General features: G+C 39.4%; 1 protein-coding gene across 4 annotated transcripts; it reads left to right on the forward strand.

Moving 5' to 3' along the window:
- Positions 1-163: 163 nt before the first annotated feature.
- Positions 164-4,797, forward strand: LOC121788475 (chromatin structure-remodeling complex protein BSH-like). Of its 4 annotated transcripts, XM_042187140.1 has the most exons (12): positions 164-285; positions 940-1,085; positions 1,172-1,260; positions 1,769-1,863; positions 2,392-2,463; positions 2,563-2,610; positions 2,722-2,805; positions 4,028-4,066; positions 4,174-4,256; positions 4,344-4,406; positions 4,482-4,597; positions 4,694-4,797. In XM_042187140.1, exons 2-11 carry the CDS (start codon positions 1,033-1,035, stop codon positions 4,579-4,581), a joined length of 726 nt encoding a protein of 241 aa, XP_042043074.1. In that variant the 5' UTR covers positions 164-285; positions 940-1,032; the 3' UTR covers positions 4,582-4,597; positions 4,694-4,797. The 4 variants fall into 4 exon arrangements, with proteins under 4 accessions (XP_042043074.1, XP_042043071.1, XP_042043072.1 ...); XM_042187137.1 differs by having other exon boundaries at positions 4,482-4,797; XM_042187138.1 differs by having other exon boundaries at positions 195-285; positions 922-1,085; positions 4,482-4,797.
- Positions 4,798-12,417: the final 7,620 nt, after the last annotated feature.

Genomic DNA, 12,417 nt, shown 5'->3' on the forward strand with positions numbered 1-12,417 from the left:
GACCTAAAATAAGATTTTCAAAGTTTACGGACCTAAAATGATACTTTGTCAAAGTTCGTAGACCTAAAATGATGTTCTCTCTAATTTTTAAGAAGGTATAATAACCTTTTTGAGAAGGTAAACGAGAAATATACCTTCCGAATATACATTTTCCCATGAAAATTTAATGATTTCTTCTCTCCCTCTCCTCTTCGCTTGCATTTTGTTTTCTCTCACTAGGGGTTTTCTGGTATTTCTCCGGAATTTCAGATTCAACGTCGTAGTTTGCCGGATCATTCACAACTCGTAAGCTTTCTGCAGCCCCTCTTTGTTTTTTTCCTTTTATCTTTTTTATATGTTCGATTATTGTCCGTTTTAGGAAATTTTCTTCGAATTGAAGTGGCTATTTCTAGGTTTAGCAATTTTCATTCGAATGTGCGGATGGTTCGTGGCTGTGTTTTTCCTATTTGTTATTAACGTTTTAATTGTTGTTTGCAATTTCCTTTTTCCGTGCATTTTGCGGTCTTTGATTTCCTAGACGTTTTTATGTAGATATATTATCAATTCGGATAAAATTTATGGCTTGGAGTTGGTGGTGAATCATTGCTTGAAGAAGCTAGTATTGAACAATAGAGAGACTGAGTTTCTCGTTTGTCATTTTTGTATTTGTTTGGATTGTACATGCACCTTTCGTTGTGCAAAAAGTTTGAGGTTGATGTGCTCAAACTTGCAGCTGCAGGATAAAATAAAGGTATCTAAAGTGAATTTTGTAAATCGTCTTAATGAGTTGCCGATTCGTAATTTATTTTGATTTAGGTCACTGCTGTCTTTATGATATTGTCTACTTTAGCTGTTGGTCTTCTGACCATTTTGTTGGATATTATCTCCGATACAGTAAATATATCAGAATTTTGTTCCTGGTTAGATCTGATTAGAGTTCAGTTGTTGCTTATTGGATAGTTTCATCTGATACTGGGCACTAGCTCAGATTTGGTTCTCATCACCTGTTGATACCAATGAGGAAATAGAGAGGCAGTCACATAGCAGTGGAGCATGAAATCCCACTCTCCTTGGAGCACAGCCAGAAACCCAGTCAAGTTCCGGATGTAATTTAGTGGCTCACCCCCCTCTCCCTCTCTCTCAACATGTGTTTTTCTGGTTAACTTGAAATATTGATGTTCTCTATGGACAGACCAACAGCAGATAACCTAGTCCCGATACGCCTGGACATTGAAATTGAAGGCCAGAAATTTAGAGATGCTTTCATCTGGAACCCTTCTGGTAATTTTAAATATCTACACTCTAACTACGGTTAATACCCAACTCTAGGTTTACCAATTTTGAGTTTGTTGTGTCTGTTGTTATTTCTTGGATATATTTTAGTTATAACTGCTCATTCACCATTGTTTGATCCTTTTTTTCTTCTTTCCATCCTGGTAAAATTCATAGAGTTCACAACATAATGTTCTAATTATTTCAATATTTAAAAAAAAAAAATAGAAGCTGCAGATTGTCGGGAACATCAGTCAGAAAATAAAATTCAATCAGCTGTTCCATTTCATTATTGCTAGTTGGCTGATATACAAGCTAGTAGAACCATTTCTCAGTTCCTTCAATTTAATACTATACTGCAATTAGTTGTTGAAACAATAGTCACTTGTTTATAATTTAAAACTTTTGGTAATGATATACTCTTGAATCAAGACAGGTTACTCAAATTATCCTAAATTTTCATTGGATATTCTTACATTATATAATCTGAAAGCTTAGATTAATTTTCCAATCGCAGATCCTGATTCTGAAGTAGTGGTGTTTGCAAAAAGAACAGTGAAAGACTTAAAGCTGCCTCCTGCTTTTGTCACTCAGATTGCTCAATCCATACAGGTATTGTATTATCTACCAATTCCTCGCACTATCCTGATTAGTTACACAAGAGAGGGGATGAATGAGTTCTTTTGTGATACACATACACTCAAACATTACTACGTTTTCATTTTAAAAAAAGTGGCAATTACAACATTAAATATGAAGTCCAAGCCACAGGGGACTCGAACCTGGGACTTTTGGCCTTATGCCTTAACCACTAAACTGCTAGGCCAACACACACACACACACTCGATACCATGCCTTAGTTTCTGATTTTGAGGATATATATTCTTTAACCAGAATATGAGGATTCCTGCTTACAAATTAGGTATTAAGCCCCTTATAGATCTATAGTGGTCTTTTAAAATTCTTAGCAAGGACCACAAGATGCGCTTTTCTAAGTCATCTGATGTATATATAGGCCTTTCAGCAAAAACCATGCATGTGTTTCAGTTTGTTACTATAATTTGGCATGGTGCTTAAGGTTCTTATATATATTTTCTGCATGCTATGTCTGACTGTTTATTCAAATGCTTCTTATTGTAGACACAGCTAACTGAATTTCGCTCCTATGAAGGGCAAGATATGTATACTGGCGAGAAAGTTGTTCCTATCAAGGTTTGTCATTGCTGAGTTGCAGATTTTAGTTTCTAAGTTCTATACTTCTAACCATGCTTCAATTGATTTTGTTTTTCTCTGTCCATGTACTTGCCCCAGCTTGATCTTCGTGTTAACAGTACTCTTATAAAAGATCATTTTTTATGGGTAAGAGCTGCAGATATTTACATTCTTTTCTTCATGTTTCAGCCAGAAAATAATTTTGAATTCATCCAAAACATTTTTTACATACGCATAACGCATGTGCAAACATTTCAGGATTTGAACAATTTCGAGAGCAATCCTGAAGAATTTGCCAAAACATTTTGCAAAGACATGGGCATTGAAGATCCTGAAGTTGGAGTAAGCACTAGCAATTTGCCTCTGTTTATAATTTCAATAAACAATAATGATCCACATTATCACAATGTATATCATGCACTTTTGCGATCTAATTTACTTTGTATAGCGTTGAGTTTTTAAAGTCTACAATGGTGCTATAGTGGGAAGGTTGTGGTAGTAACTTTAGGTGGTAAGGTTTGTCACAATTCCATGATCTTGCCCCTCTCTCTCCATTCTAGTACTTTTGAATTTTCAATACTTCCACTTAGATTGAAATAGCATATTGCTGTGCATCACTTTCATTGTTTTGTTCAGTTTTCTTTCCTTGGTTCATGTTTCTTCCTGAAACAACCATGCAAATTGTGTCCCATAACCCTAGATGCGTAACCAAATTTTTTTTTATCATTCATTGAGCATGAGTTCTGGAATAGAATTTAAAGTTGGCTTTTTTTTTGGATTTCGAGAAATTTCAAACCTCATTGTATTCTTCACATGTCCATCTGATTACCTGGATCAGAGTGCATTTAGGACTGCTCTCATATTTTATGGTAACAAAATGAAAAATTACCTTTGTCGATTAATCAATATTGGAACATATTATTACTGTGAAGCCCCAAGGCAGAGAGATGGTAGCCAATATCATGAAGGAATACTGTGCCTTGCAATATATTAATGTGACAGCATTAGGAAGCATGCATATTGCATACTATTAGGTCTGAGATTTGTGTTGCCTAACCTGCTCCTTTCGTTAACCTATTTCATCAAATAAAAATAGTTCCATTCTAGATGGATCATTACTGACAACTTGTGTCTATTACATAAAATATGTGGACTTGCATAGCCCTCCTCCCCCCTTTTAATTATGAACTTTTTTTTGCAAAGGATGTCTCTGAGTCTGAATAATGTTATGATTCAACTTTCTGGTTTCTTGTGAACTTATTGGTCGAAATTTAAATCATTCGTAGTTTTTTGCTTATCATTTCTAAGATTCTTTTCATTTGTTTGTGTGTTCCAACATATTTGTTAAGATGAGCTTGAAACCATTTATGCCCTTTATATTATGTCGAATGAGGTACTCTGTATGTCCATGTGTGCTTTAAATGGAGCCTGATGTGCTGACCGTGATCTTGTACTACGTTTTGGATGTTTCTCAGTTCCTTCAAATATGTGTAATTGTTTTTGCTTGCATTTTAATTATGAGCACTTCTACCAAAGCTTACTGTCCTGCATTCACTTTCTTCAGCCCGCAATTGCAATTGCCATACGAGAACAACTTTATGAGGTGAGTCGAATTTGTACATGGTTCTATCTATGTAAATTATGTTACTACCATGCTGATTCGTCAATCGCATATACTGGTCTTATAGTTGTAGCCTTTTCTTGTTTTAGATTGCTGTACAAAATGTGACTTCAGCCCGTGAAAGCAGAATAAACAAGAAAGGCCGCAGGGGGCTCGAACATAGCCAGGCCAGGTCTCTTGTTAGATTCAGCTTTCGTTATTTGTTTACGTTTTACTCTATTTTGATACTAAAACCTTGTTTATCTTATTTCCCTCTCAGCAAGAACAGTGGGAATGCTGCGGACTTATTTAAGTTATTTGGCAGCAAGTCCAGTGTAGTCAGGTGAGCAATTACAAAATTGATTCAGTTTCCTTAAATTTAATTCCAACAAATCCCTAATTGAGTAATGAGATTCAGAAAGAGGAAGGAGTGGGATGTATATGAACCAATGATCGATCTCTTATCAAACGAGGAGGTAGACGCCCTTAAAGCTAAAGAAGAAAGAAATGCTCGATGACTTGAAACAAACATAGGTGTGTTCGGTTGCTCAAGATTAAATTGTCCCCAAATTGAATTGATACGAGATTGCCAAGATTAATTGAGTCATGTGCTATATTTTGTGGTTGCAGTAAATTCTTAACAAAGTAACTGGGGTTGTGGATTTGGGGAATACAATTGTATTCCAATTTGTTCTGATTTTTATCAATGCTATCTCGACTTTGAAAATTTATCATATGTTGGTTTTTTTCAAATCATATCATTTGTCAGTGGATTTAACCGTACATGTTCGGTAATCAATGGATTAATTTAATAGTATTAAATTCAATCTTCATTATTTGGCTAATTCTTGAACTAATTTAATAGTAGTATTAAATTCAATCTTTATTCTGTGGACCTCTTGGCTAATTCTTGAACTAACATTTATGATTATCTATTTAATTTAGAGTAAAGGCCAAAATTGAGCCTAAATATATTACAGTTTTATGATTTTGGTTATACACATTACATTTTGAATTATTGCATTCAACATATTTGAACTTTGGCCAGGATCAGTCCATTTGGACGGCTCCATCCAAAAGTAATGGTCAACTACTATTTAAGTCGATTTTGATCAAATTAAATATTTTATCAGATTTTTTTAATTATTTTAAAAATAAAAATTATTATTCTAAAATACATTATATTAAAAAAAAACTAAAACCTCCCTAATCTGAGATCTATCAACGAGATGACATCCAGAAGGGATCACTTCATCCATTATATTATACATTTCATAATACACCATTAAAAAGTTGACAAATTGATCTCATTCTATAGAAAGAAAAGTTATTTTCAACATATTTAATTCACTAATCTTCTTTCCTTTTAAAATTTATCTCCTCAAGTTGCTGCTATATCAATTTAAAAGTATAATAATTTTTGTATTATATCTTGAAAAACACCACAAACATCTCTTTTTTCTAAAATTCATGAACTAAACGCAAGATTTTTTTTTCTTTATTTACATCTTAATAAATCCATACTTTTAAATTCTAAAATACATTATTAAAGAAATTTGTGTAATTGGATTTTTTTATACGCTATCTCTAATGATCGTTTTCTTAATAATATGATTATTGATTTCAGAAGACCTAGCTAGATTTAGTGTTATAATTTAATTATAATTATTTTTACTTAATTCTTTTCTTATAGGAAGAATGGTCATGATCAATTATTATAAGTAATTTCATTTATAATTCAATTATAAAAAATAAAATTAAGTAATTCAATTATAAATATAGGAACTCCATTTATAAGTCAAGGATTACGTAAAATAATGAAAAGTAAATTTGCACACTAATTCCTAAATGGTTGAAAACATCAATTAAAAATATTAATAAGAAAATAATTACTAAAGTTGAATTATAGTACGTACTATATAAAATACTTTAATATGCAAATATAAATTTTACAATTGTATAGAATGAAAAGTGTTTAAAAAAACGTGAATAAATAAATAAGCAACTTAATCATAATTTAGATCATGAATATTTGCATTTTGGGTGATTTTATAAACTTTCCCCATTCTTTTTTTTTATTAAAACTGAGCATAGTGAACTTAAATAGTAATTAGGAAAAAATATAAAATCCAAAATGGTAAATTTGATATTATATATTTTATTCTATTATATTTGAGAATAATTATCTGAAATTGATTTAATTAAAAGATTTTTATATTTGGTATAAAGTTTTAATTTCTTAACTTTGGTTGTGGAGAATTTGAAATATTTTAACAGTGTATTATAAAATGTAGAAGTATTAAATAATGGATGAGGTGATACTTCCTGACACAGCTCGTCGAAATTAAGCACCCCATCCCATCCATTGCCATTAAGATCAAAAGGGGTGATCATATTTGCAGTCATGAACACTTCTTCTGCCCCATCTACTCAGCATTCCCTTCAAGTTCTCTAGAGTCATGCACGCGCTTCCCTCCGGCCCCCTCAAATCGCTCTGCTTCTCATCCTCTCCCGCCCCCTCAACTACCATCACGAAATCCTCCAAACTCAACAGGCTGTCCCCCTCCGAATCCGTCGCCGCCGATCGAGGCAACGCACTGCCACAGCTCCTCCGGGCTTATTTTGCTGTCGCCATTCGAATTGAAGTGGCTGAAAACTCTCGTATTGCTCGAATTTCGCCGTTGGTGAATTTGTGAAATGCACAATTCCAGACAAAAATTAAGATATATTGTAACTGATTAAATCAGGAAAGAAGATATTTTGTGGGAGAAGAGCATTGCGATGGCGGTGGGGGAGAAGAGGACGTTGTGGCCTGTCTTGTCGAAGAGCCCTAATTTGGTGAATTCGGGAACGAGTTTGCGGTAGTCCTAGGAGACTACGGAAACAGCGTAGTTTTGGAGGTCGAGGTGGCTGTCGAAGGGGGCGAGGAGGGACCAGGCATAGCTGAGGTGGTAGGCGACGAATGTGTCGGTGGTGTCGTGGCCGACGAGGTTGAGGAGGGGAAGGTCACAGCCAGGGTGGGATTTTATCCAATCGAAACGTCGTAGATTTTGCCTTGGACTGAGATCCAGAGGTCGCCGGGTTTGTTGTGGGTGGCGAGCTCCTCGGCGCTGATATCTCCGCCATTGTTAAAAAGATTTGATTTTGAAGAAGAGGAGAGCGTTAGCTCTGGTTGGTTATGGAGGTTTAAATTTTTTTTAATTTAATTTTTTTTAGAATAATAATTTTTATTTTTGTAATAATTAAAATATCTAATAAAAATGCTTAATTCGGTCAAAATCGGCTAAACAGTCGTTGACCATTACTTTTAGACGGAGCCGTCCAAAATCGACTGATTCCGACCCAAGTTCAAATGTGTGGGATGCAATAATTCAAAACGTGATGTTTAGGACCAAAATCATAAGAACGCCGTATGTTCACGACCAATATTGGTCTTAACTCATTAATTTATGCTTGAACTTCTTAGATCAATTTTGAGGGACTGATCTGTGATCGGCGATCCTTGGACTATATCATCATCTTGTTTTGGCTTCATTGTTTGAGTGTTCATTGTACTATTGAGTGAATTCTTGGTGATCTTCATTGGTTACAAAAGTAATAAAGATCAGACCACGTTACTTTTGTGGATGTAAGTCATTCAGTCGAACCATACCATGTAAAACTCTTGTGTTTGAGTGATGCAAGGGCACGACTGAAAATCGATCTGACCATACCAACAAATTCATGGGGTATAGCATAGTTTTCGTGAAGAGTCAGTTAGCTATTAAAGGATTGAGTCGGGTCATGCATGTGCTAAAAATTTTGAATACCAAACAGTGAGATAGCCCTAGAAAAAGCCCACTTTACACCAATTTACTTCGAATCAACACATTCTAGAGTTATTTTTTATCAAAGAAAGATTGTACTTCTAATTCTCTCAATTTAACAATCATCTAAGAACATCTCTAACCATTTAAATTAAACTCAAACTCAGTTTAGCGTAAATATCAAATTAAGCAGTAATTTACTCCCAAACATTTACACTAAACTCAAACTCAAAAGAATATTTTCTATCCATTACTTTTTTACCTACAATATTTGAAAAAGTGATTTGAATTTGTTTTAGTGTAAACATAAAGACATATAAACCAAAAAATGGGTTTTAAGTGAAGCATGAAGCTCTATATAAAAGGAGAAGATCAAATAATAAACCCACATTAAATTTTAAAGCTCTTACGATAGGGGTCCCGACCATGCAACAACGACACCACCACTCCAAACGCCCACGATGCCCCAGACCACCGCTAGCTACGGCCTAGCCTAGCCAGTAGAGAGACGTGTCAGATGATCGGGTGATGGAATAATAAGTCGAGATAGAACTTGAAAGTTGATATTGTGGGACCAAGTGGAAAAAGTATAGAATAAAGATTGCATAAGCCTAATGATTGTGATACATGAAATTCAAAAATACAAAAAACCCCTAAAACTTAACCTTTTTAAATAAAATTTGCAACCCATCGTGCCGACCCGCAACCTGTTCGGGCTAACCCGTTTAACCTGCCAACCCATTCGGGCTAACCTTTTTCGCCCGTTTTGTATTCGGGTTATAAAATTACAACCCTAACCCACTACTATTACCGGACAATTCGGGCCAACCCACGAATTTCGGATTTGATTGACATCCCTAATTTAAAATCCCAACAAATCTTTTTTCTCCTTCCTCTTCACTTTAATTAGAGCATCCACAATGGGGCGGACGATAGTCCGCCCAATGGCTATCATCCGCCACTGTAGCCATGCTGACGATGCCCGATTCATCGTCCGCGGACGATGGCGTCGGAACACTCATCGTCCCCACTACGGGTCACGCGGACGAAACCGTGGACGATGCAACGTGTTTTCCTTTTTTTTTAATTTTTTTATAATTTTTATCTATTTAAAACCCCATTTCTCATTTCATTTTCCACACCAAATTTTCTCTTCCATCTCTCACTTTCCCCACACACCAATATTTCTTTCCCAATCTTTCTCACTAAAAAAAATGAGACACGACGACGACTGTAGTACCTCGGAGGGCATTACTTGAGCCTTGACTCGGGCCTTATTCGATTGCGTTCATGAGGCTGCGGCGGAATGCTTGGCCGAAATGGAGCGCGAGCGTGAAGCGGCGGAGCAGGTCCAGGCGGTGCAGATCCCGAGGCCGATTCGACGTAGGACGTTTGTCCGCCCAATGGGTGACAAGAGAGTTTTATTTGCGCAAAAGCAGGAGGCCGCGCGGAAGGATGTGGAGCGGGCATTTGGTGTGCTCCAAGCGCGGTGGGCAATAGTGAAAGGTCCGGCGCGTTTCTGGTACAAGGAAGTCATCGCCGATGTCATGTATGCGCGTGCATCATCTTGCATAGCATGATAGTCGAACACGAAGGTGGAAGAGTCAACGATTGGGGCGATGATGAAGGTGGATCTAGCTCCAGTACGGTGAGCCCGCCCCACGTTCGAGGATTACTGATGGGCTACAATGAGGTTCTATCTAGATAGGCCTCAATGCGTAACCAACAAGGCCATATTCAACTCATAAACGACATGACTGATGAAGACCGTAACCGCCGTTGAGAATTTGTAGTTTTTTTATTTCGTACTATAATGTTTGTATTTTCAATGAAATGAAGTTTTTTTCCTTATTTTTGTAGAGTTTTAAATTTTCAAATAAATAAAATGCTTAGGGCAGATTATAGGGCATCCCACTGCAGGTGAATAGGTAGCAGGATAAAATGCTGATGTGACGGAGTATATGGCGCCCCAGATGTCTTAGGGTGTCCACTATAAGGTGGACACGCCCAATAGCCCCGCCCCAGTTTTTTGTCCATAGCCCCGGATTTTTGTCCATAGCCCCAAAATTCTATTTCCGCCACTATAGTGGACACCTCCAATAGCCCCCAAATTTTATAATCAATTTTCATTTTAAAATATTTTTTATTTTAATGAAGTGTAATTTAAATAATTGCAGTGTAAAATAAATAGAAAACGAGGTAATTAGGGCCGAATATTCGTTGTATTGGAAGGTGGTAAAATTATACAACGAATAATTAAAATAAAATACAACTACAAAACTCCGCCACCGTCTACTCGGTGTCGGAGTCGGCTTCCTCGTCTTCCTCTTCTTCGTCTTCTCCTCCTCCTCTCTCGCTGCTGCCGGCCGCGGTATCCCTAGGCGCATTATCAACCAACCCCAGTCGAGTCTCAAGCCGATTGATGAGCCTCTTGTAGGCGTTCCTGACGTACGGGTCAGTTTCCCCTGCGTACGACCGCAGTGCGTCTTGCAGTTGTTGCATCAACGTCACGTCTATGGTATTGGCCAATACCTCGTGGGGTTGCACATAGGGTTGCACATTGGACGGTCGGACTGATCCGGACTGGGGGAAGCGCGCCTCGGACGCGCCTGCCGAGAGGCGGGAGGCACCTCTACCCCCTCGTGCACTGCGGATAGAGGCCTGTTGTCCCATGGGCCGTCGGCGCCTAGTGTGAGTGGCGGCTGGCTCTTCGACTTGTTCGTTGGACTGCTCGAACTCGTGCGAGCCGCTTCCACTGCTGTAGTCGCCGGTAATGTTTTGCCTTGTGCGCTTTGGCCCAGGCGCTCCTCCTGTCTCGAGCGCCACGATCGACCGGAATTTCGGGCAATCCGCGAGAACAAGATACTCCTCCCACGACTGGAACTTCGGCCAGCCCTCCGTGTGGAATTGGCCCTCAGACAGGACCTTAACATCAGCTGCGCTGCGGCCACTCTCAGCGTGACGAAGGTTGTTCTCGTATATCGACGCGAACCGCTTGGTAGCCCGGAGAATCCTACTCCACTTTTTCCGTATCTGTTCGGGGTCGCGACTCTCGGCGCCTTCGGGTTTGAGCTCCTCGTATGCATCAGTTACGCGCCTCCAAAAGCTCCCCTCGTGCTGATCGTTGCCAACCACTGGGTCCGAAGTGATTGCATCCCAAGCCTTCGCCACGGCAACGCTCTCGTCCTTGGTGTATAGCTTCCCCCTGTTGGACCCAGAACCAGATCCACCGCTACCGCCAGTGCCACTGCCCTCGCCACTCGCCGTGCGACCACCGCCATGGCCGGAGCCCCGACTGCCGCCTCCTCCCCTACGGCCTCCACCCCTTGAACTGCCGCTACCTGCTCGGGTCGGAACGGGCGTTTCCACCCGTGCTGCCGGTGTCTCTGGGATGCCGGAACTCAGCAGGCCCATCATAGTTTCAAATGCATCGTGATCTGCTTCGGTGATGGGAGATTGGCTGGCCTGGAAAGGGGAACCCGGTCGCGTCTGGTGAAGCGTGTCGAAGGTGGGTCTGTAATCTCCAAAAGCGGAACGACTCAGATTCCGCTGTAAAGATGGGGGAGTTGGAGAAGACCTCCACGACTGAGATGGATGAATGGGTGGACTCGATGCCCACGGTGGGGGAGATTGATTCCAATTCCATGTCTGGGACGGAGTCGCATATCCGCCAAATCCCGACCCCTGACCTGCATATCCGCCAAATCCAGCTGCATGGAAAGGATTAGCCGACTGGTTTGACGGATTGCTGCCATATCCCGATTCCTGAGAGTCGGGTGATTCGTCGTCTCCTCGGTGCATTTTTTAGAGAGCTGAGATGTTGAATGATTGTTGTGGAAATGGTAAAAATAAGTGGGGAATGGTTGTATTTATAGAGGAAAAAGGAAAAATAAAAAATAAAAAATTTTGCACGCGTCGACCGCCGCGCCGGAAGCTGCGGTCACTATGACCGCCGCGCCTATAGGCGCGCCTCACCCCCACCAGCCGCGTCCTCGCCCCGCACGCGGCGAAGCCGTTTCCGCCCCCCTCCCCCGTCCTCAGGCGCGGCGGCCACCCCAGCCACTATGACCGCCGCGCCTCCCGCCTCGCCCCACACCCCTCTTCGGCGACCGCCGAGCCGCTCCCATAGTGGACACCCTTATTAATCTATAGTTTTATTATCAGTCTGGTCTTTGACTTAATAAAATTAATATCAAATAATCTCGTATCAAAGGCGGCTTGATGCACATATCACAGTATCACACGCCTGCTGCGTTACAGCCTTACTCTAGCTTGGTTACAGAAGATACCACCAAATAGGCATATTAATATTATTCGATTTTATTTACTGATATAGAAAAATGACATGTTTACATTTAATAGTAGCACTGAATACACAAAATTATTGCAAAATTGGAAAGTGGAAAATATATTACAGCTGCAACGTAACTTTATTATATACACGTATATATCTTATTTAATCTGCGTCCTGATTTTTGGATTTATTGGCTGGCGACAGCCTGTCAGCAACAAAAGTCCCACTCTCTCTCCTGAAAGACTACTCTCCCC

The sequence above is a fragment of the Salvia splendens genome, unplaced genomic scaffold, assembly GCF_004379255.2.
Source record: "Salvia splendens isolate huo1 unplaced genomic scaffold, SspV2 ctg1053, whole genome shotgun sequence".
Taxonomy (NCBI): Eukaryota; Viridiplantae; Streptophyta; class Magnoliopsida; order Lamiales; family Lamiaceae; genus Salvia; species Salvia splendens.